General features: G+C 41.4%; 2 protein-coding genes across 2 annotated transcripts in view; one reads left to right on the forward strand and one right to left on the reverse strand.

The window, feature by feature from the left end:
• Positions 1–18,985, forward strand: part of LOC133555922 (uncharacterized) — a 22,911-nt gene extending 3,926 nt beyond the window's left edge. Inside the window, exons 2-6 of the mRNA XM_061905394.1 lie at positions 823–1,006; positions 6,167–6,270; positions 8,880–11,372; positions 11,439–11,647; positions 11,722–18,985. Coding sequence (XP_061761378.1) covers positions 823–1,006; positions 6,167–6,270; positions 8,880–11,372; positions 11,439–11,647; positions 11,722–11,809 — 3,078 coding nt within the window. The 3' untranslated portion in view covers positions 11,810–18,985. The remainder of the gene's footprint in view (positions 1–822; positions 1,007–6,166; positions 6,271–8,879; positions 11,373–11,438; positions 11,648–11,721) is intronic.
• Positions 18,986–22,437: 3,452 nt separating this feature from the next.
• Positions 22,438–25,181, reverse strand: part of LOC133555926 (synaptic vesicle membrane protein VAT-1 homolog) — a 130,326-nt gene continuing 127,582 nt past the window's right edge. The window contains exon 6 of the mRNA XM_061905398.1: positions 22,438–23,800. Within this exon, the coding sequence (XP_061761382.1) occupies positions 23,552–23,800 (249 nt within the window). The 3' untranslated portion in view covers positions 22,438–23,551. The remainder of the gene's footprint in view (positions 23,801–25,181) is intronic.

Consider the following 25,181-nt stretch of genomic DNA (forward strand, 5'->3'; position numbering starts at 1 on the left):
TGCTATTTTTAAAATATTTTTAAAAAATCTCACACACCCCTTGGCATACCTTCGAGTACCCCCAGGGGTACGCGTACCCCCATTTGAGAACCACTGTTGTAAGGTTTTGTATTAGTGTTCCTAAAAACAGATATAGCGGCCTCCAGACATATTTTTTTCTCTAAATGTGGCCCCTGAGTCAAAGTAATTGCCCGGGCCTGTTGTAGATGCTACATGTGTACAGCATAAACTATAAGATATGAGTACATCAGTAGAAGAAAATGGGTACATTACATTAATAACATCCTGTAATTTGATTTTGATATTTATTCCATATTCTGATTGATTAAAAATGAAAACCAATTGAAGCAATTTAAAACTCTGCCAGACTCAATTCCACCTATTCGACCAATTAATATTATCACGACAAATGGACTACTGTTAACAGCAACATGCAAGTGTAAAAAATAAAAATAAAAAAGACTATGATTTTTATGTTTTCGGATTGAGCTTGTTCTATTTTTGAACAAAGAAAACAATCTGAAGTTAACTTTTTTTTTTAAATCATGCTAGATTTTACTTGGGAATACATTTTCCTCCTGAGCTAAAATGAGTTTGTTTGACACGCCTGGTTAAACAAACCTGCTTTATTCGTACATGTTTGTATTCATAATAATTAATAGACAGTTTCTGCGTTGTGTATCATACAGAAATATTTTTTTTTCACTGAGAAAACAGTCACGCTGGCCACAACATTAGGTACACCACCAACATGAGATCTGTATCAGAAATATGAAATAAAAATGTCTTTGCCGTGATTGTGATTGTGTTGTCCCCCAGCAGATGGCAGAGGATAGCAGGACAGTGAGGGTGAGCGGCCTGCCCACAGACATCGACCAAGAGCGGCTGATAGACAAACTATCAGTCCACTTCCTGCGGTCCAGCAATGGAGGAGGGGAAATAGACACTGTCGCCATTAGCGAGAAGAAGCCCGACTGCGCCCTGATCCACTTTGAAGACAGCACAGGTCAGTGTGTGACAGTAAAACGCCTCACGGTAGAATACAGCAAGGTCAAAACACTGAAAATTGGTGATATGGTGTTTTAGTGTAGCCCCCTCTCCTGGATGGGGTTGGTCACTGCCTTACAAATGTCCGGCTTTAACAGCAGAAAGTCAAAATACCTCGATTGTACATGCACTTATGTTCGGATCCTCACCGAAACATCTTCTTGCAACACTCTAAGATCACGCGGGCCCCTGTGATCTGTGGGTGGAGACCTTGTTTAGCGTGAAGAAGTGCGCACTATACTGAGAAGCTTCTCAGTTAATGACCCATCTGAATTTTGGAATTTTGAATCCCATTAGAATTTAATTGGATGCATGTTTTGTTCTAAAACAAATTCATGGGGAATAAATTGTTCAATCATTTACTGTATATATATTTTTTTAGAGCAAACAACAAATGTACCATAAAATAATTGACATATCTTTCCACGCCATCACTATCATGCAGCACTTTTTTAATATATTTTTTTTGTTGTATCTTATTTTTTATTCATCTATACATATTAGTATGCTAGATTTAGTTTGTATTCCTAATTGTTTGTCTTTCATTGCGTTTGACTAAAAACCTGCACTGCAACATTGTAATTTCCCCATTGTGAGATAAATCCTATTTTTTATTATCAGATACGGAGCAGAAGGAGGCTAGGACTATTTTTGCTCTAATGTTGTTCATTAATTGATATTTTAGGATAGGATGCACTTGCAGATATAAAGTCCACAAAAAAAAGATAAAGACATGAAAACAAGAGGGAAAAATAACAGACACACAGGTTTAAAAGAAAATAACTTACATTTAAAAAGCAAAGAGCTGATGCATCTAGTTGCCACTTCAGCGGCACCATTTCTACTTTCAGCTACAAAAGTAAAACACAACGAAAAACTAAATATGCTGTGCGTAGGCCCTGTGATCTGATGAGGGCCTCATTTGCGTGAAGAAGCACATGTAAAATGAAAATGAATACATGCCAGAGCCTCCTCCTGCTCTGTCACTGATAGGAAAACAATGGCGCATTTCCTGTGTTAGTGTTGCACTTGTGCGCAGAAGTACTGGGTTCAGCTTGGCATGTGTCAGACAGATATGTGAAGTGAAGTGAATTATATTTATATAGCGCTTTTCTCAAGTGACTCAAAGCGCTTTACATAGTGAAACCCAATATCTAAGTTACATTTAAACCAGTGTGGGTGGCCCTGGGAGCAGGTGGGTAAAGTGTCTTGCCCAAGGACACAACAGGAGTGACTAGGATGGCTGAAGCGGGAATCGAACCTGCAACCCTCAAGTTGCTGGCACGGCCACTCTACCAACCGAGCTATACCGCCCCAATATGTCAATTCATGTTTTGATTTTGTTAAATGTGTTATTTAGTACAATTTTTTTTTACCGATTTATTTATCATTACATTTTTAGTACAAACCATGCATCAAATTAAATTTTAGTTTGATTAAAAAAAGTATACAAATAATTGTGCATGTTACAAATTGAAACAAAATCGACATTTTATAATGAGTGGCTCAAAATGAAATGTTGCTTAGGGTCCCAATTTAGAATTTAAAAAAAAAAAGAATGAAGTTGTGATTAAGGTCAAAACATTTTTTTAATTCAAACATTATTTTTACTGCTTTTAATTCAAACAGTATTTGTATTGCTTCTTCCTACTCCTTTTCGGACATGATGTAATGTGAAATGATATGAAACTGTGTGATGTATTATACTGTAAGTATGTTCATGTTCGAAATAAACTAAAGAAAGAGAATATTCAAATATTACAAGAATACATAAAACAAAAAAATACTTTAATGGTAATAAAAACTATTTGAAAAATAATGTTTTTTGAACAATGATATAAATGTGTTCTTGTTAAATGACAATTTTAAAAAAATCATAATTGTATAATTTTTTTCAGTAGTCGTCCACATGCCCTAACTGCATTTGTTGTTGATTTTTAATCAGCAACCTCATTAAGTTTGGATGACAATATTCCCCTGAGCCTCATCTGTGATGAAGCAGCTTTCTTCACAGCTGTAATATGTCCTGGAAAAATATATTTATCCTCATGTAACATTGCATTCTTCTAGTATAAAGAACGCATTTTGTATTTGCTGATGCTGTTCTTTCTGTCTTTACCCCCTCTTGTCCTCACAATTTCCCCCTTGTCTTCGTTTTTTTCCTTTTACATTTGCAAAGCATCAGGAAGCGGTTTTGTAATAGATCAGTGATTCTCAAACTGTGGTACTTGAGCTCCATCTAGTGGTAGGCCAAAGAATCCATCAATCAAAGTTTATTTATATAGCTCTTAACCACAAGTGTCTCTAAGGGCTGTACAAGCCACAACCAAGCCATATGTCTTCTTCCCCTTATCCGAGATCGGGTCGGGGGGCAGCAGCCTAAGCAGAGAAGCCCAAAATTCCCTCTCCCCAGCCATTTTGACCAGCTCCTCCCAGGGGATCCCGAGGCGTTCCCAGGCCACCCGTGTCCTGGGTCTTCCCTATGGCCTCCTACCGGTCGGACATACCCTAAACACCTCCCCAGGGAGACATACTGGGGGCATCCTGACCAGATGCATGAACCACCGCATCTGGCTCCTTACGATGTGGAGGAGCAGCGGCTTTACTTTGTTCTCTCCCCAAATAACAGAGGTTCTCACCCTCTCTCTAAGGGAGAGCCCCACCACCTGACGAAGGAAACTCATTTCGTCCGCTTGTACCCGTGATTTTGTCCTTTCGGTCATAACACTCAACTCATGACCATAGGTGAGGATGGGAACGAAGATCGACTGGTAAATTGAGAGCTTTGCCTTCCAGCTTAGCTCCTTCTTCATCACAACAGATCAATACAGTGTCTGCATTACTGAAGACACCGCACCATTTTGCCTGTTGATCTCACGATCCACTCTTCTCTTACTTGTAAACAGGACTCCGAGGTACTTGAATTCCTCCACTTGGGGCAAGATCTCCTCACCAACCCGGAGATGGCATTCCGCCCTTTTCCGGAGAACCATGTACTCTGACTTAGAGATTCTGAATCTCATCCCAGTCGCTTCACACTTGGCTGCGAACCGATCCAGTGAGAGCTGACGATCCACTAATTGGACCACAAAAAGCAGATGATGTGGTAATCCTGCAGCCACCAAACCGAATCCCCTTAACGCCCTGACTGCGCCTAAAAATTCTGACCATAAAAGTTATGAACAGAATTGGTGACAAAGCGCAGCCCTGGTGAAGTCCAACCCTCACTGGAAAAGGATCTGACTCACTGCTCAATGCGAACCCAGCTCTGACACCAGGTCCAGGGAGCGGACCGCGACAATCAAACATTATAATACCTCATACTCTCTGGGCACTCCACACAGCACTTCCCGAGGGACATGGTTGAAGGCTTTCTCCAAGTCCACAAAGCACATTTAGACTGGTTAAGCAAACTCCCAAGTACCCTCAAGGACCCTGCCGAAAGTGTAGAGCTGGTCCACAGTTCCACGACCAGGAAAAAAACTACAATGCTTTTCCTGAATTTAAAGGTTCGACTATCCGGTGTAGCCTCCTCTCCAGTACATCTGAATAGACCTTACTGGGAAGGCTGAGGAGTGTGATCCCACGATAGTTGGAACACAACCTCCGGTTCCCCTTCTTTAAGAGAGGAACCACCACCCTGGTCTGCCAATCGAGAGGTATTGCCCCTAATGTTCATGCAATGCTGCAGAGTCTTGTCAACCAAGACAGCCCCCATCCAGAGCCTCAAGGTCCTCTGGGCATATTTCATCCACCCCCGGACACAATGTCCAGCGCCTCCCTCGTAACATGTTCAAAGTTCTTCTGGAGGTGGGAATTGAAACTCTCTCAGACGGGGGACTCTGCTTGATGTTCCGAGCAGACCCTCACAATGCGTTTGGGCCTGCCAGATCTGTCCGCCATCCTCCTCGACTACTGCTCATATGGATACCCTTATGTTTGAATATGGTGTTTGTTATAGACAATATTTCACGAGCACAAAAGTCCAAGAGCAAAACACCACTGGGGTTCAGATCTGTGCGGCTGTTTCTCCCAGTCCAGCTTCTCCACGTTTCACTGTCGTTGGCAATGTGAGCGTTGAAGTCACCCAGCAGAATAAGAGAATCCCCTGAGGAAGCCCTCTCCAGTACTCCCTCGAGGGAATCCAAAAGGGCGGGTAATCTGAGTCGCTCTTTGGTGCATAAGAACAAACAGTCAAGACCCGTACCTCCCACCCAAAAGCGGAGGGTACTTGCTTAAACTCCAACATAGAGGCTTAGAGCCGGGGGGCACCAATAATTGCCACCCCAGCCCGTCGCCTCTCACTGCTGGTAACTTCATAGAGGATGAAAGTCTACCCCCTCTCAAGAGGTCTGGTTCCAGAGCCCTTGCTGTGCATTGATGTGAGTCTACCTATGCCCCGTCGTAACTTCTATACCTCGCGCACCAGCTCAGGCTTCTCCCCCCCCAGCGAGGTGATGTTCCACGTCTCAAAAGCTAGCTTCTGTAGCCTAGGATTGAAGCGCCAAAGGCCCTGCCTTCGGCTGCTACCCAAATTGACACTGCACCTGACCTCTATGCCCCCTTCTATGAGTGGTGAGCCCATTGGAGGGTGGACTCAGATTGCCTCGTTATCGAACCCCACCAGAGGGTGGCCCTAGTTACCCGCATCCGGGCAAGGGAAATCTGGGTCCTTGATACTGTCTATTAATGGAGGTCTTCGAGCTGCTCTTTGTCTGGGCCCTCACCTAGGACCTGTTTGTCTTGGGAGACTTACCAGGTGGCATACAAGCCCCTGGACAACATAGCTCCCAGGATCATTGGGGCACGCAAACTCCTCTACCACACAAAAGAATCACTTAATCACTTAACTATCCAAACGCAATGTTACTTTTCAAGCTTTGTGTAGTGTTACAGTGGCCAAAAATATTAAATATTTTTCTTAAATAATACCTTTGCCTGGTTTTTAATGATTATTAAGGCCATGTAATGTCGTTAATTATGGTGGTACTTGGCGAGCCAAGTGTTTTCTGAGGTAATATTTGGTAATACTTAGAGGAAGTGTGCAAGTATGTGTGGGCGTGAGTGGGGTGGTGAGCGGTTGAAGTACTCAAATTAGATGTCACTGATTGTCTCCCAGTGGCACAGAGAGTCATTCAACACGGCCAACACACACTGAAAGTGGATGGGAAGGAGTACAAGCTCTCTGTCAGCAAGTATCGACCCAGGCTGCATCCTGACAAGGTGCCTTTTGAAGCTGCATGCTTATTAATAGTATTTGTATTTTTTTTACATTTATTATTGTTGTTACAGTGCTGTTGAAGTGAATTGCATCATCCTAAAATAATAGCACACACACATATATATATATATATTTATATATACACAAACCCCGTTTCCATATGAGTTGGGAAATTGTGTTAGATTTAAATATAAACGGAGTACAATGATTTGCAAATCCTTTTCAACTCATATTCAGTTGAATATGCTACAAAGACAACATTTGATTTTCAAACTGATAAACTTTTTTTTTTGTGCAAATAATCATTAACTTTAAAATTTGACGCCAGCAAAACGTGACAAAGAAGTTGGGAAGGGTGGCAATAAATACTGATTAAGTTGAGGAATGCTCATCAAACATCCCACAGGTGTGCAGGCTAATTGGGAACAGGTGGGTGCCATGATTGGGTATACAAGCAGCTTCCATGAAATGTTAGGTAATTCACAAACAAGGATGGGGCGAGGGTCACCAATTTGTAAGCAAATTGTCGGACAGTTTTAGAACAACATTTCTCAACGAGCTATTGCAAGGAATTTAGGGATTTAAACATTTACGGTCCGTAAAATCATCAAAAGGTTCAGAGAATCTGGAGAAATCACTGCACGTAAGTGATGATATTACAGACCTTTGATACCTCAGGCGGTACTGTATCAAAAACCGACATCAGTGTGTAGGATATCACCACATGGGCTCAGGAACACTTCATAAAACCACTGTCAGTAACTACAGTTGGTCGCTACATCTGTAAGTGCAAGTTAAAACTCTACTATGCAAAGCGAAAGCCATTTATCAACAACACCCAGGAACGCCGCCGGCTTTGCTGGGCCCGAGCTCATCTAAGATGGACTGATGCAAAGTGGTAAAGTGTTCTGTGGTCCGACGAGTCCACATTTCAAATTATATTTGGAAACTGTGGACGTGGTGTCCTCCGGAACAAAGAGGAAAATAACCATCCGGATAGTTAAGGCGCAAAGTTCAAAAGCCAGCATCTGTGATGGTATGGGGGTGCATTAGTGCCCAAGGCATGGGTAACTTACACATCTGTCAAGGCGCCATTAATGCTGAAAGGTCCATACAGGATTTGGAGCAACATATGTTGTCATCCAAGCAACGTTATCATGGACGCCTCTGCTTATTTCAGCAAAACAATGCCAAGCTACGTGTTACAACAGCGTGGCTTCGTAGTAAAAGAGTGCGGGTACTTTCCTGGCCCGCCTGCAGTCCAGACATGTCTCCCATCGAAAATGTGTGACGCATTATGAAGCGTAAAATACGACAGCGGAGACCCCGGACTATTGAACGACTAAAGCTCTACATAAAACAAGAATAGGAAAGAATTCCACTTTCAAAGCTCCAACAATTAGTTTCCTCAGTTCCCAAACGTTTATTGAGTGTTGTTAAAAATAAATGTGATGTAACACAGTGGTGAACATGCCCTTTCCCTACTACTTTGGCACGTGTTGCAGCCATGAAATACTAAGTTATTTGCAAAAAGAAATAAAGTTTATGAGTTTGAACATCAAATATTTTGTCTTTGTAGTGCATTCAATTGAATATGAGTTGAAAAGGATTTGCAAATCATTGTATTCCGTTTATATTTACATGTAGCACAATTTCCCAACTCATATGGAAACGGGGTTTATATATATATATATATGTGTATATATATATATATATATATATATATATATATATATATATATATATATATATATATATATACATACATACATACATACATACATATATACACTACACATTTCTCTATATACATACTATATATGTGTGCATATACATATAAAAATATGTACTACATATTTCCTTTTATATATATATATATATATATATATATTTTTTTTTTTTTCAATCATTATTTTTTATCATTATAACCATCTATTGAATTCCCTTCTGTTTGGGATTTCCAGTTAATTTTTTGTTTTTTTATAATCCAAATATTTTTTCAATTAATTATTTTTTCAAATGGACTCCCATACATTAATATCGATGTACAAAAATAATTAGTTACATGCAAAAAATACGTAGTGGGGCGTCGCTACAACTGAGGAAAGACAACGTTACTAGTTGTTTTTACATAACATTTTCGAAAGTATGAGGCAGACTCCTCTGATGGTAGCGTGTCAAAGAAAAGGAAAGTAAAAGTCAAGTGAAATTAAACACGGTTGAATGCTCATAGTGGAAAAAGCCTAATCAATTTTGGCTCTAACACTGCGACCATCATCAAGGATAACGATAGTCTGCTCCTATTGATTACGGAGTAGCATAGTTGTCTCAATATTGAGATTCTGACACACCCCTTTCAGTGTGCAAAAGTAAAAAATTGTTTTCATATTCCTTTGTACATTTATAGCTATTTTTTGTAGTTCATTTCCTTATTTTTGTATTTCATGGATCGATGACTTCTTGTAACCACTGTCAGAATGATGCAGTTCTGCTGTACACCACTGTAATCTAAACTTGATTAAATTAATAGGAATTATTCTAAAGATGCCTCTGATAATTTAGTCATACATTTTATACAAAAATCATTTTATATTTTGTTGTCCCTGCTTAGGTCATTTTAAGCATTACAGCAACTGTGGACTACAGCCAGATTCCTGAGGGTCGAAGTGCGTTGACTCGTCTTCAGCAGGACCACCCAGACGTAGAGTTGAGCTGCGACTTGAGTAAAAAGTTTGGCAGACTACGGGGTTCCTACTCCAAAGTGCAGCCTGCGTTGGCACAGCTACTGGGCAGAAATCCCGAAGGGCTGCATTCTGCGAGACTAACAGGTTCAAGCCAACCCGTCAACAAGCCTCTTTTAAAGGATCCGATCAAGAACCATAAAGAAGGAGGAGACAAACAAGATTTTAATCCTCTAGCATCTGAAGAGGACTTCTCTCTGATGGTGGATGCAGACGTCTTCCAGTATCTCCAGAAACGTTGGGGCCAGGAATACCAGCGCATTCAGAGCCAGCACGGCGTCGAGGTTGTGGATGTGACTAATGAGGGGCTCACCACATTGTTTCTGAGCGTAGTAGTAGGCGGCCAGGAGACGCTGGAGCGCATCAAGCGTGCGAGGAAGGCTATCCGCTCTCTTTACCGGGAAAGTGAGAAGAACATCTGCCAAACTCAGCTCAGCAAGACTGACCTGAACCTCAGAGGAGGCTTGAGGCAGGCCATGGATACCATAGGTGTCCGATTCCCCAAGCTCCTCCTCAGTGACGATGACTGCAACATCTACATAGTCGGCGACCGCGTTGATGTGTCCGAGGCCAAGCAGTTTCTTCTCCAGGAACACAGTGGAGGGAACAAAGAAGACATCACCAGTCTTCTAGGATTTCCATCTTATCCCCTGTCAGCCACCGAGGAGCACCTTGATGCATCTTCTGGTATCACTGGACAGCAGAGAGGACACAGAAGCAGCAAAATGTATCACTTAGCAGCTTGCCGTAAAGATTCTGGATTGACTCCACTTGTAGACTTACCTTCACCAGGGCCCTCGCCTTCTGGCCTGACATTGGTCCATGATGTTAGGACAGAAGTAGCATCAGAGGACTGCAACACAAGTCCATCAATGAGGAGAAAAAACGACTCACCGTCTGATCCAGAAACTGCACCGAAAAGAACTCAAAGTTTTTCTGGAGTATTTCAGCAGGGAGGCCAGAAGACTAAAGAGGACTCCTCAGCACTGCAACCCAGGACTTCTAGCTTAAATACCCAGACAGACTATCAGGAGCTCTACTGCGCAGAGATGCTGGTGCCAACCATCATGTGGCACCACATTGTGGAGGCTTACAGCACCCAAGTTAAAGCCCTGACGATGGACGTCCAAATCAAGGATGAAACCCCCAGCAACGGTTTCCAGACCGCCATCTCTATCTGTGGAGCAGAGCCGTCCTCCGTGGCCTTGTGCCAGCTGGGTTTGCAGCAACTAGTCGACAGCTTGGCCACAGATTTCTGTGTACAAGAGCTCCGCCTGTCGGAGCTCGGCATCACGGACCCTGAAGACGAGACATTGCAGGCCTGCTGCGCGGAGGTGGCTCAACGCTTCAGCAAGATTAGCGTCCGCGTGATGAAGAGGAGCTTGTATCTACTCGGGTCAAAGCGCTTGTGTGCTCAGGTGGGCGCTTCGCTGCGGGATCTGTTCTCTGGAGACGGCACACAAACTGATAATAAGGGTGCGGCTACTCCCTTGACCTCCGTCTCTTGTCTGACTACCTCCGTATCTCAGCCCTTGGCACCTGCCTTAGCCTCCACCTCCACCTCTGGTCCCTCAGCTTTTGCTGCTCGTCCTTCCACATCCACATCTGCCTTTGCCTCTACCATTGTCTCTAGTTCCTCTACATCCACCTCTAGTCCATTGATCTCTGCATCTTGTCCATCGATCTCTGCATCTCGTCCCTCCGCCTCTCGTCCTTCCGCCTCTCATCCCTCAACATTCACATCTCATCCCTCAACATCCGCATCTAGTCCCTCGACATCCGCCTTAGGTTACACCGCCATCTCTAGTTTCTCTACTTCAGCCTCAAATCCTGTTACGAATGCCTGTAGGCAAAAAAAAAAGGGCAATGAGATCCAGACACAATCTGTGACTTCAATCAAAGCTAGGATCTCAAACCACGAGGACCATTCTGTGACAGAGCTCCTTAACGGATCTGTGGATCAAACTGCAACCAGGACCGACCAGGTCACGAAAGACGAATGGGAAAGTCCAAGTGTTGTGGATCGGCATATGCAGGAGACGTGCACAAAAGGACGCGTGAATGGCACCCAGAGTGAACGCCTCCAGGAACCCGAGCCCACTAGTCAGGCGCCGGTGGAGGGCATCTGCATGTGCGGAGAGAGCGGCGCCTCGACGAGCAGGACAGAGTGTGGCGCAGTCATGTGCTCAGAGTGCCTGGATGCCGTGCACATTCATTGCAGGGTTTGCCATAGTGGAGCGAAGATGGTGCCGGCGGGCATCCGAGGAAAGATGACCTACAGTGAACTCAACTTAAGCCTGCCTGGTCACAGCAAGCACACCACCATCAAGATCACTTACCTCATTCCTGATGGCGTTCAGCAGGTGAAAAGCGTCCCTTGTTCATCATCTAGGAAGTTGTTTAACTCTCATCTCCTTTTTCATCGCCAGGAATCCCACCCCTCCCCCGGAAAACCCTTCAAAGGTGGCATGTTTGAGGCCTTCCTCCCCGACTGCGAGAGGAGCAGGAAGCTGCTGCCCAGGCTGGAGGACGCCTTCAGGCGGGGCCTCACCTTCACCGTGACCAGCAAAAAGAAGGGCTCGAAAGTCGCCTGGGACGCCATCCCACACAAGACCAACCTGCAGGGCGGCCGGTCAGGGTGAGGATGAAAAGCGGGTCATTTGCGGGTCGCCACAAGCGCGTGATCTTTTTCTGTCACCCCGCCCCTTTCAGGAACGGTTACCCGGATTCTTCGTACTTGAAACACTTGTCCGACGTCTTGACCTCGTTGGGGATTGGAGAGCGCGCTGCCAAATCCTGACACGTCTTTGAGTCCAGCAAGAAACATTGGCAAGTATTCTTTGCACTGTTTGATCAGCCAGAGTATAAGTTGGCCAATACTTAGTATGACAGCATACTTTTAAAATATCTTATGTGTATACCATGCGGTTGAGTTCATCCAATATACATTTTTTAAAGGGGGCGGGATTGTTTTTCTTCAAGCCTTTTGGGTCAATACAACCCACAGCAGCACTTGTTTTTTTACTTCCGTTGTAAACGTCAGCTTTACAGATGCCTCGTGCGCTCGGCGTTGTGGTAAAGTCCTCACAGTAACAGGTAATTAATTAGTAGTGATGGGTAAATGAGGCCTTAGCACACTGACTGGCTGTATTGACCCTTATGCTGTGTTTGAGCACGGCGACGTCTGCTGGATTAAAACGTAACTACAGTAAATTTGACCTACCGTATTTCCTTGAATGCCGCCGGGGCGCTAATTAATTTAAAACCTCTTCTCACTCCTGCGCTTACCAAAGGCATGCTGTAAAAGTAAGCATGCGCTAATTATTTTAAAACCTCTTCCCACTCCTGCGCTCACCAAAGGCATGCTGTAAAAGTAAGCATGGGCTAATTATTTTTAAACCTCTTCTCACTCCTGCGCTTACCAAAGGCGTGCTGTAAAAGTAAGCATGCGCTAATTATTTTAAAACCTCTTCCCACTCCGGCACTTACCAAAGGCATGCAGTAAAAAATTGAGTGTGATGTAAGCTTGGACCTTAATTCCTACTGAATAGCTGTTAATCTTCTTCCCTTTATGCGATTTCAAATTATCGGTATTGAAATCAGCCTCCTCCATTTTGAAAATGATGACGTCACGAGTTTGAACAGGCGGTAATACTAAGCTTGCGCTAATTATTTTGCGAAGCGAGTTTGACCCGGCAGTAAGTCAAGGCTATATACCCTGCGGCAATTCAAGGAAATACGGTATATAATGTAGTTTTTCTAAGTAATAGCTGTGCAGAAAGGATTATGAAATGTGCATCTCCGGTCAATGGGCCAAGTAGTAAACAGGAAAATAACTTTTACCTTATTGGAGCTATAATATCAAAATTATGCCACACTTCAGAAAGTTTCCATTTAGGTCACTGGTGGCAGCTTGACTCTTCAAACGTGTTTTTTTAAAGTTACACAAACTCAGCATCACTCCTTCAGTATTGTTTAACCCATCACTATTGATTACATTCCAACCAGAAGAACCACGGCGTCGCTTCACAAATGGCAGCACACGACATTTATTAGAGGAGGAAATATGGTTCCTTCATTGTTTAACCTCAGGGAAATCTAACAGTGTATGTAAGGGTGTCCCGATCCGATACGGGTCCGAGACAGTGTATGTAAAGGTGTCCCGATCCGATACAGGTCCGAGAGCAGCAGAATATATTGGAAGTTAACATCTAAATGTCCTCCAATAAGCACACATGGTTGGCTTTTGCTTTCATTTTAGTCGAGTCATTCACAAAATGTAAACATGCTGGGCTGTAGGCTAATAGGCGCTAGCAGCTACGCCACCGCTGAGCACACAATAGCACACATGCTAGACATACGTAGTAAGTATCTAATTGAACAGTATTGAAGTCTAAGACAGCACATTTGTTTACATAAACATGTATCCAAAAATGATATTGCACATAAAAATTCTCAATGGCAAAAGCGTATTAGAAATTATCTGGTAACAAACGTGTCCGCATCATTCAACTTACAGCATCGTGAAATGACTTATTGTGGCCAAAAAAAAACCCTAATTACCATTCCAATTGAAGTTAAAGGCCTACTGAAATGAGATTTTCTTATTTAAAATGGGATAGCAGGTCCATTCTATTGATCATTTCGCGATATTGCCATATTTTTGCTGAAAGGATTTAGTAGAGAACACCAACGATAAAGTTCGCAACTTTTGGTCGCTATTAAAAATGCATTGCCTGTACCGGAAGTAGCAGACGATGTGCGCGTGATGTCACGGGTCGTAGGGCTCCTCAAAATCCTCACATTGTTTATAATCATAGCCACCAGCAGCAAGAGCGATTCGGACCGAGAAAGCGACGAATTCCCCATTAATTTGAGCGAGGATGAAAGAATTATGGATGAGGAAAGTTAGAGTGAAGCACTAGGAAAAAAAAAAAAAGGCAACGGCAGTGGGAGCGATTCAGATGTTATTAGACACATTTACTTGGATAATTCTGGAAAATCCCTTATCTGCTTATTGTGTTAATAGTGTTTTAGTGAGATTATAAAGTCATACCTGAAAGTCGGAGGGCTGCAGTGACCGCCAGTGTCTCTGAGAGAAGCCAATAGAGGAGCCAAGATCACAGCTGCCTTTTTGACAGCTGCTGCAGGAGGACGCTAACTCCGCACAACTCCGGCTTAATATCACAATTTTCTCATCCAAAAACTTGCTGGTTGACATGTGGTAGAACATGTTCGCTAAAGCTTCACAACAAACAAAGAAACACCGTCTCAGTTTCGGTTGTTAAAGGCAGCTGCAATCCACCGCTTTCCACCAACACCATTCTTCTTTATAGTCTCCATTATTAATTGAACAAATTGCAAAAGATTCAGCAACACACATGTCCAAACTAATGTGTAATTATGCGATGAAAGGAGACGACTTTTAGCCGGAAGTGGTGCTGGGCTAAAATGTCCGCTACAACAAACACGCGTCATCATTCCGCGACGTTTTCAACAAGAAACTCCGCGGGAAATTTAAAATTGTAATTTAGTAAACTAAAAAGGCCGTATTGGCATGTGTTGCAATGTTAATATTTCATCATTGATATATAAACTATCAGACTGCGTGGTCGGTAGTAGTGGGTTTCAGTAGGCCTTTAAAGACATTTTAAAGACAGCTTACGCCTGTCATTAGGTCGATAATAAATAGGTTAGTGTTTTTGAAGTGTATTAGAAAGTATTCAGTAACAAATGTGTCCGCATCATTCAACTTACAGCATCATGAAATGACTTATTGTGGCCAAAAAAAAAATAATTACCATTCCACTTCATTTTAAAGACAGCTCACGCCTGTCATTAGGTCGATAATAAATAGGTTAGGTTTTTTTAAGCGTATTAGAAAGTATCCAGTAACAAACGTTCCCACATCATTCAACTTACAGCATCATGAAATGACTTATTGTGGCCAAAAAAACCCCTAATTACCATTCCGCTTCAACTTAAAGACATCTTATGTCTGTCATTACGTCGATAATAAATAGGTTAGTGTTTTTTAAGCGTATTAGAAAGTATCCAGTAACAAACGTTCCCACATCATTCAACTTACAGCATCATGAAATGACTTATTGTGGCCAAAAAAAACCCTAATTACCATTCCGCTTCAACTTAAAGACAGCTTACGCCTGTCATTAGGTCGATAATAAATAGGTTAGTGTTTTTGAAGCGTATTAGAAAGTATCCAGTAACAAACGTGTCCGCATCATTCAACTTACAGCATCATGAAATAACTTATTGTGGCCCAAAAAACCTAGTTACCATTCCACTTCATTTTAAAGACAGCTAACGCCTGTCATTAGGTCGATAATAAATAGGTTAGTGTTTTTGAAACGTAACTTACAGCATCATGGAATGACTTATTGTGGCCAAAAAAAACTAATTACCATTCCATTTTAACTTAGAGTCAGCTTACGCCTGTCATTACGTCGATAATAAATAGGTTAGTGTTTTTGAAGCGTATTAGAAAGTATCCAGTAACAAACGTGTCCGCATCATTCAACTTACACCCTCATGAAATGACTTATTGTGGCCAAAAAAAAACAAATTACCATTTCATTTCAACTTAAAGACAGCTTACGCCTGTCATTAGGTCGATAATAAATAGGTTAGTTTTTTCGAATCGTATTAGAAAGTATCCCGTAACAAACGTTCCCACATCATTCAACTTACGGCATCATGAAATGACTTAAAAAAAAAAAAATACCATTCCATTTCAACATAAAGACAGCTTACGCCTGTCATTAGGTCGATAATTAGGTTAGTGTTTTTGAAGCGTATTAGAAAGTATCCAGTAACAAACGTGTCTGCATCATGAAATGACTTATTGTGGCCCAAAAAAAAAACTAATTACCATTCCACTTTATTTTAAAGACAGCTTACGCCTGTCATTAGGTCGATAATAAATAGGTTAGTGTTTTTCATGCCTACTATTTTTCTTTGAGTAATTTCACTACCACTTCACAATACAAACCGATATTGATCGGATCGGATCAATATCAGTATCGGCCAATACCCAAGGCACCAATATCGGCATCGGACGTAAAAAGTTGTATCGGGACACCCGTAATTGCCTTTTTTATTGGATTGTCACCACTGTTGCCTTGTTGTACACATAAGCAGATGTGTATATTAAAAAAAAAAAATACTAAAAACTACTTTTGTTATGCATTTTTTTTATTAGTCCTGGAAAACATGTAAGGCATATGGTAACATTACACACTGAAGCGTTACAAGCTGTCGAGGCCACACCAGGCCCACCCAGAGTGGAGCACAAAAAGAAGCAGCATCAATTTGAAGGGTTTAAAAAAAACAAAAGTAATTTTTTTGTTTGTTTTTTTGGGGAGCAAACAAAAGCTACACAACACACACCACGTCAAATGGAAATAAAAAACAGTTGCTCGGGTAAGAGAGGCGGAGCATTCCCAGAGTTTCATGGCTGCCCATGCTGGAGGCGGGGCCAACGGGGGGGAAAGAGGCGGGGTCACGCCAGGCAGTGGATCGGCTTGGGTCGACTGAGCTTCTTCCTCGCATCACAACACTAAACTACGCCGTAATGGCGGACGTAACTGAGCGCCATCAGTCGGCGTCTTCTTCCTCGACGGCTCCCAAGCGGAAAAAAGCAAAGTTGGCGGCTGCGAGCGTGAAAACGAACGTGGGAAATTCTTGGAACGCCTTTGTTGGGACGGGGCCTGACGGGACACCGACATGGTGTCAATTTAGCGGGAAAGCGGTCGGACGGCCCTGAGTACGCATGTTGGCAGAAAAGTAAAGACGAGGAATGCAGATTTGATTGAAATGACTCGCACGTTTCAATTTGGCCCAGAACCGCGCTCGGAAATGTTCTTTTCTGTAGCAAAGATTGTTAATGTTAACAGGATGCTCTCAGAATAGAAGAAGTCTAAATCAACCACAGGCTTTGTTGTTTAAAACACGCTCATTCATTTATACTTATTCAAATACACATTTGTTATTATCACAAATATTTGACCACCACAGTGTTCGTTCGCTAGCGATATAATCACAGTATAATCTAAGCGTTACGCCACCAAAACAGAATCAAGCCTCATTACTGAAATGAGATTTTCTTATTTAAACAGGAATAGCAGGTCCATTCTATGTGTCATACTTGATCATTTCGCGATATTGCCATATTTTTGCTGAAAGGATTTAGTAGAGAAAATCGACGATAAAGTTCTCCACTTTTGGTACTTCCTGAAAAAGCCTCGCCTTTACCGGAAGTCGCAGACGATGACGTCGCAAGTGTGGGGGCTCCTCACATATTCACATTGATTTTAATGGGAGCCTCCAACAAAAACAGTGATTCGGACCGAGAAAGCGACAATTTCCCCATTAATTTGAGCGAGAATGAAAGATCGTGTTTGAGGATATTGATAGCGACGGACTAGAAAAAAACAAAGTTTAAAAAAAAAACGCGATACCATTGAGACGTATTACGATGTTTTTGAACACATTTAGTAGGATAATTCTGGGAAATCCCTTATCTTTCTATTGTGTTACTAGTGTTTTAGTGAGTTTAATAGTACCTGATAGTCGGAGGTGTACGTCCACGGCTGTCGACGGCAGCTGTACGGACGACACAAGCTCAGCTGATATCTGGTAAGAAGCGACTTTTCAACCACAATTTTCTCACCGAAACCTGCTGGTTGACATCCGGTCGGGATCCATGTCTGCTTGACCGCGCTCTGATCCATAGTAAAGTTTCAGCTCTGGGAATTTTAAACAAGGAATCACCGAGTGTTTGTGTGGCTAAAGGCTAAAGCTTCCCAATTCCATCTTTCTACTGTGACTTCTCCAATATTAATTGAACAAATTACAAAAGATTCAGCAACACAGATCTCCAAAATACTGTGTAATTATGCGGTTAAAGCAGACGACTTTTAGCTGTGTGTGTGTGCAGCGCTCATACTTGCTAAAAACGCGTGACGTCTTGCGTACACGTCATCATTACACGACGTTTCCAAGACGAAACTCCCGGGAAATTTAAAATTGCAATTTAGTAAACTAAAAAGGCCGTATTGGCATGTGTTGCAATGTTAATATTTCATCATTGATATATAAACTATCAGACTGCGTGGTGGGTAGTAGTGGGTTTCAGTAGGCCTTTGAACTGGATCGACCGTCAAACTTGGGGAAATTTCTTGGTTGCATCACCTTGATGTCAACATCAGCATCACGTCACCTTGATAAACACAACCCATTTAGTTTTTATGGTCCTACGAAGCCTTAACTGTTTAATTTTTTTTATTTGATTCCATTTAGTAGAACCATGAATTGATTAACGTTGACCCCGACTTAAACAAGTTGAAAAACTTATTGGGGTGTTACCATTTAGTGGTCAATTGTACGGAATATGTACTGAACTGTGCAATTTACTAATAGAAGTATCAATCAATCAATCAAAGTGTTAAAAGCAACTATGTAATACTATTTTACTAAGAAACTACTTGCTAAGTTGCTAACTAACCTAATTTTGCAGCTAGTGAATAGTGGGAAATGTTAGCACTGGCGTGAAGTCGTGTTGTAGTCGAGGCAGTTTTCAACAATTACGCATGTTTCCGAAACGTATTCAAGTAGATGCAGGATTTCTATAAAAACACGAAAAATGGCGACCGTGTTTTCTTCTTTTGGCTTTTGTAATACGTTACTCCGTCCTACTGGATTGGAACTACTTGATGCTATGTTCCAAAAAGCTACTTCTAACTTTGTTATGAGCTAACCGATTTTCGCAAAACTTCGAATATTGTGATTAGTGGAAGATGTTAGATCTGCCGTGAAGTATTTGAGGCAGCTATCAAAGATTTAAAAAATTACCCATTTTTCCGAAACGTATTAAAGTTACTATTGTGTTACACTCCAAAACAGAATCAGCCCTCGTTAAACAGGATCGTCCGTCAAACTCGGGGAGATTTCTTGGTTCCATCAGCTTGTTGCAACAAAATTCTACTTTAAAAAAAAAAAAAGTTCCTACAAAGCCTTATCACTACTTGCACTGTTTACATGCTAACTGGAACATTGCAGACACAAATTTGGATCCGATTTAATTTGGCGTAAAAAGCAACTACTTCCTACTATGTTTCTAAGACTCTACTTCTAACTTTGTTTGTTTGTTGCTAGCTAACAGATTTTTAGCATAACTTTATCGAAAACTTTTAGCACAGATCTCGAAAATTGTGATTAATGGGAAAAGATAGCACTTTTTTCTAAACTTATTCAAGTGGATACAGAATTTCTTAAAAAAAAACGGTGGACAATGGCTACCATGTCTTCTTTTTGTAAACGGTATTTGTAGATCATTACTGCCGACCACTAGGTTGTACTGCACTAACTTGTAACTCTTAAAAACACTCATATTTAATAATACGTCCACATTATAATCTTGCTTTCTGTACGCACTTTTGAACTATTCTGCTGTTATATTTGCTATTTTATTCACTTATTTTTTTTATATATATAAATACAATTCACTATTATTGTTATGATATGGGAATTCTACCGTAACGTAGGTCAAACAACAAAACTAACAGTGGCCTTGGACCAGTGATTCTCAAACTGTGGTACGATGCTCCCTCTAGAGGTATGCCAAATAATCAATTATGTGCAATACATTTTATTATTTTATTTGCCTATATTCAAACAGTGTTCAAACTGAATGTATCGTTACAGTGGCCCAAAATATTGTAAATATATATTTTTAATGAATACTTCTGCCTTCTATGCTACTGTATTTTGATGTTGATCATTAGTGCGGTACTTTGAGAGCCATGTTTTTTCTGAGGTGGTACTTGGTGCAAAAAACACTGCCTTACAGATGCTTCTTTACCAGAGGAGCAGAATTTTGTCGTGAACTTGAAATCCGACGTGCGGCTCGAGTGCCGCCGCGATGAATACTTATGCCTACTATGCTAATGTATTTTAATTTTATGTCATTAGGGTGGTACCTGGAGAGCCACGTTTTTTCTGAGTTCGTACTCGGTGAAAAAAAACACTGCCTTACAGTTGCTTCTTTACCAGAGGAGCCGAACTTGAAATCCGACATGCGGCTCGAGTGCCGCCGCGATCCTGCAACACATCCCCCACTCATTTTTAATTTTTGTTTAAACCCCTGGCTCAGCTCCTTCTCCCTGTGACGGGGATGTAAACGGCGTATGTAGGAGAGCTGGTAGAGGATGAATAGATGTAGGGGTAGATGTAGACGTAGAGAGGGAGGTCAGACTGAGGTAAGTTGTGTGCAAGGAAGGAGGCACAGTGCGGGCCTTGAAAAAAAAAAAAAAAAAAAGCACATATTTGGGATCTTGTGTGAATGTAACTCTTGGAATTTGTCTTCAAGGGAGGACAGAAATGCATCCAAAACCACAATTACTATTATTATTCATATATATATATATATATATCTTTTTTTTATGCACTGTAAATATTCAAAGCATTGACAAAGAGGAATAATACATGTCAATTTTGGCACACCTGGTTCGGACACACAAAACACAGCTGAAATTCATCTTCAAACCTTTGGATCACCCAAACAAATGAAACTATTAAGTGGTCACATGGCACCCAGGAACAGAAGCACCGTGCACAGGTTCACGAAGGGAGCCCAGCAGATTAGAACAAAACATCGATAACAAGGAGGCGGGTCAACACGCTCACACTCCAGCCTCATAATTGGGGGGTGGGGTGGGGCGGGGGGGGGGGGGGGGGGCACACGTTACCGAGGGGCTGGAGTGTGGGCGCCATGCTTGGTCAGCGCGTTAGGACCAGTGAGCAAAGAGTGCAAAAAAAAAAAAAAAAGAAACACCAACTTGTCCTCCGAGCGTAGGCCTCTTGTCACATACGGGGGGGTCAGAGGTGACGACCTGAGGACACACACGCACACACACACACACACAAGTTCACACACTATGGCACACACAGCACACATGAGGGAGGCCACTCATGCTATTTTTTTATTTATTTTTTATATTAACTCCACACGTCGCCACCTAGGGGGCGCCGTCGCTCACAGACAGACAGTCCATCCATCCATCCGTTTCCTACCGCTTATTCCCTTTTGGGGTGGCGGGGGGCGCTGGTGCCTATCTCAGTGTTTCGTAAAAACGACGAGCGTTAAAGTTACTGTGGCGTGCACTCCCAAACAAAAGGGGGGCGATCGATATGAAAAAGTCACTTGTTTTGTAACGTTATATAAATAAAAAAGAAATGGGGGGCGGGGCGTATTAATTGTTTGTTGCACTTGTAGTGTGAAAAGGACCAGCAGAGGCACTGCAGTGCCAAGTTTGCATTATCACAGTGATTCTCATACTGTGGCTCCATCTAGTGGTACTCCAGAGAATCACTTGTTTAAATATTTTAAAGACAGTGTTACTGTTTAAACCAGGGTTCCCCAAACTTTTTGACACAGGGGCCGCATTGGGTTAAAAAAAAAGTTGTCCGGGCTTTGTCCGTATTTATACACATACATACACACATACATGCACGCATATATATATATATATATATATATATATATATATATATATATATATACATATACATACATACATATATATATATATATATATATATATATATATATATATATATACATATATATATACATACCTATATATATATATATATATATATACATATACATACATACATACGTATATATACACATAAATATATGTACACATAAATATATATACATATATATATATACACACATACATATATATACATACATATATATACACATAAACATATATATATGTATGTATATATACACATATATGTATATATATATATACACATATATATGTATGTATGTATATATATATATATATATATATATATATATATACATACATACACATAATCCATCCATTTCTACCGCTTATTCCCTTTGGGGTCGCTGGTGCCTATTACATTATATATATATATATATATATATATATATATATATATATATATGTATGTATACAGATGTATATATACATACATATATATACACATATATATATGTATATATATGTGTATATATATATACATATATATATGTATATATATATATATATAGTCATGTTATCGATGGGAAAATGCATTTTTAGACAATATGATTAGCCTGAGACTCCGAGAGTAACAAGCGGTGAAAATGAATAAGAAGAGACAGATTTATAAAAATAAACTACGACCCGTCGGGCTGTAGTTTGGGGACCCCTGGTTTAACTGTGTGACCAAGAATATTAAATAAAACCTCTGCCTTTTTTTAAATGAATACTTATGCCTACTACGCTAGCGGATTTTAATGTTGGTCTTTAGGGTGGTACTCGGAGAGCCAAGTGTGAAAAAAGTTTGAGAACCACTCTATTGGCAAGGAAACAGGAGTGCAGAACATTCAAGAAAAATATGGTCCCATTTAAAAAAAAAAAGAATTGATTGATTCCCCTTGTAAAGATCATGGAATGGCTTAATAAGATTGAGAGGATTTTTGCAAAGACAGATTTTTTTGTGTGTAAAAAAATCAGATTACAAACACTTGGGCGCATGCAGACAATTTTCCTGGCAGCCACTAGAGGGAGCCAGGCACTGTTTGGTAGCCAGAATTGTGTCTCGTTAGTGTCAATTCTAGAATGAGGAACACTTTTTTTTTTTTCATGGTCATCACTCAAAATTCATTGTTGAAATACTGGAAGGGAAGAGAACGTGGGGGCTGGTGGGTGGGGGCGGCAGGAAGAGGCCGAAGCACAGCGCCATCTCTGACAAGCCTTGACGCCTGTTGCTATGCCGACCGCGCAGAGGGAGAAGGGGAGGGGGTGAGCGGGAGGCGGAGCGCGGGCGCCGGCTCGCACCGAGTCCCTCTCTCCCGGGGTCAGGGGGACGGACAGGCCTTTCTGTGGACGAGGAGGACGAGCGGGTCGCTCATGGCGGCTCACAGTGCTTCTTTCAGCTCACATGGGGCGGGGGGGGGACGGACGGACTGGAAAGAAAGACCCCCAACCCGACCCTCGCTCTCTCCTGCTGGAACAAAGAGAGACTCTTCTCTAATTAGGCTAATCTTGATGGCATAGCCGCGCTAATAATGTGTTGTTGTCGGGGGAGCGTCCAATCACAGGCCTCTCTGACTCATCTCAAAGTGACATGGACGCGAGGGCAACATGTCTCGTCTTTGCGGCGGTCGGTCTGTCTGTGGGCGGGGCTGACGGCGTGGGAGGTGGAGGGGGGCGGGGCCGAGGGGAGCAGGTGGAGTTCGGAGCGGAAGGATGTAGCAAAGGTGGGATGGCGGAGGGCGTGGGGGTCTCTACCCGCTGCCGGGAAAATAGGTTTACTTCATCGTGACATTTCTTTTTGAATGTGTGGGCGGGGCCAGGCTTGACTAGTCGCTGCCGTATGGGCGGGGCTAAAGGAGTGAAAGGAGCGTGTTTTGTGGCCATTTTCTAAATCTTCCCGCCAACCCGCCTCCGTATCATCAACCCATCTTCACCCGCCCCCCCCAGACACAAACTCCTCCTCACTTCTCCTCCTCCTTCTTCTCCTCCTCCTTTTTCTCCTCCTCCTTCTTAGGCTCCTCCTTTTTCTTGTCGTCCTTCTTGCCATCGTCCTTCTTCTTGTCGTCCTTCTTTTTGTCCTCTTTCTTCTTGTCCTCCTTTTTGGCCGCCGCCGGCTCCTCCTTCTTCTCCTCCTCGGGCATGGGCTCCGTGGTGAGGAGCACCTTGCCCACGTTGTTCCGCTCCTGCATCTTCCTCATGGCGTCGCCCACCTGCAGTCGGGAGAGAAGCAACGGTTTGAGTACCATAGGGCCGTAGGGCGCACCGCCGATGACGGGTCTGTTCAGTTCTATTTTCATACGAAAGGCACATTTAAAGGGGGTCATACTGTGTGCCGTTTATAGGCGGTCTTATTTATGTGCCTCCACTACGACAGCGTCATTGTTGTACCGGTAGTTTTTAGCGCAGGGGTCACCAACCTTTTTGAAACCAAGAGCTACTTCTTGGGTACTGATTAATGCGAAATAAATTGTCAGAAATAGCCAATTTGCTCAATTTACCTTTAATAAATAAATATATATATATATTTATTAAAAAAATGGGTATTTCTGTCTTCATTCCGTCGTACATTTTTTTTCCTTTTACAGAAGGTTTTTTGTAGAGAATAAATGATGAGAGAAACACTTCATTGAACGGTTTAAAAGAGGAGAAAACAGGAAAAAAATGAAAATTAAATTTTGAATAATGGTTTATCTTCAATTTTGACTCTTTAAATTTCAAAATTCAACTGAATAAAAGAAGACAAAAACTAGCTAATTCGAATCTTTTTGAAAAGAATTAAAAAAATAATTTATGGAACATCATTAGTAATTTTTCCTGATTAAGATTAATTTTAGAATTTTGATGACATGTTTTAAATAGGTTAAAATCCAATCTGCACTTTGTTAGAATATATAACAAATTGGACCAAGCTATATTTCTAACAAAGACAAATCATTATTTCTTCTAAATTTTCAAGAACAAAAATGTTAAAAGAAATTCCAAAGACTTTGAAATAAGATTTAAATTTGATTCTACATATTTACTAGATTTGCCAGAATAATTTTTTTTAATTTTAATCATAAGTTTGATGAAATATTTCACAAATATTCTTTGTCGAAAAAACAGAAGCTAAAATGAAGAATTAAATTAAAATGTATTTTTATTCTTTACAATAAAAAAATTAATTTACTTGAACATTGATTTAAATTGTCAGGAAAGAAGAGGAACTAATTTAAAAGGTAAAAAGGTATATGTGTTTAAAAATCCTAAAATAATGTTTAAGGTTGTATTTTTTTCTCTAAAATTGTCTTTCTGAAATGTATAAGAAGCAAAGTAAAAAAAATAAATGAATTTATTCAAACAAGTGAAGACCAAGTCTTTAAAATATTTTCTTGGATTTTCAAATTCTATTTGAGTTTTGTCTCTCTTAGAATTAAAAATGTCGAGCAAAGCGAGACCAGCTTGCTAGTAAATAAATACAATTAAAAAAATGGAGGCAGCTCACTGGTAAGTGCTGCTATTTGAGCTATTTTTAAAACAGGCCAGCAGGCGACTCATCTGGTCCTTACGGGCGACCTGGTGCCCGCGGGCACCGTGTTGGTGACCACGGTT

The sequence above is a fragment of the Nerophis ophidion genome, linkage group LG07, assembly GCF_033978795.1.
Source record: "Nerophis ophidion isolate RoL-2023_Sa linkage group LG07, RoL_Noph_v1.0, whole genome shotgun sequence".
In the NCBI taxonomy this organism is placed as follows: Eukaryota; Metazoa; Chordata; class Actinopteri; order Syngnathiformes; family Syngnathidae; genus Nerophis; species Nerophis ophidion.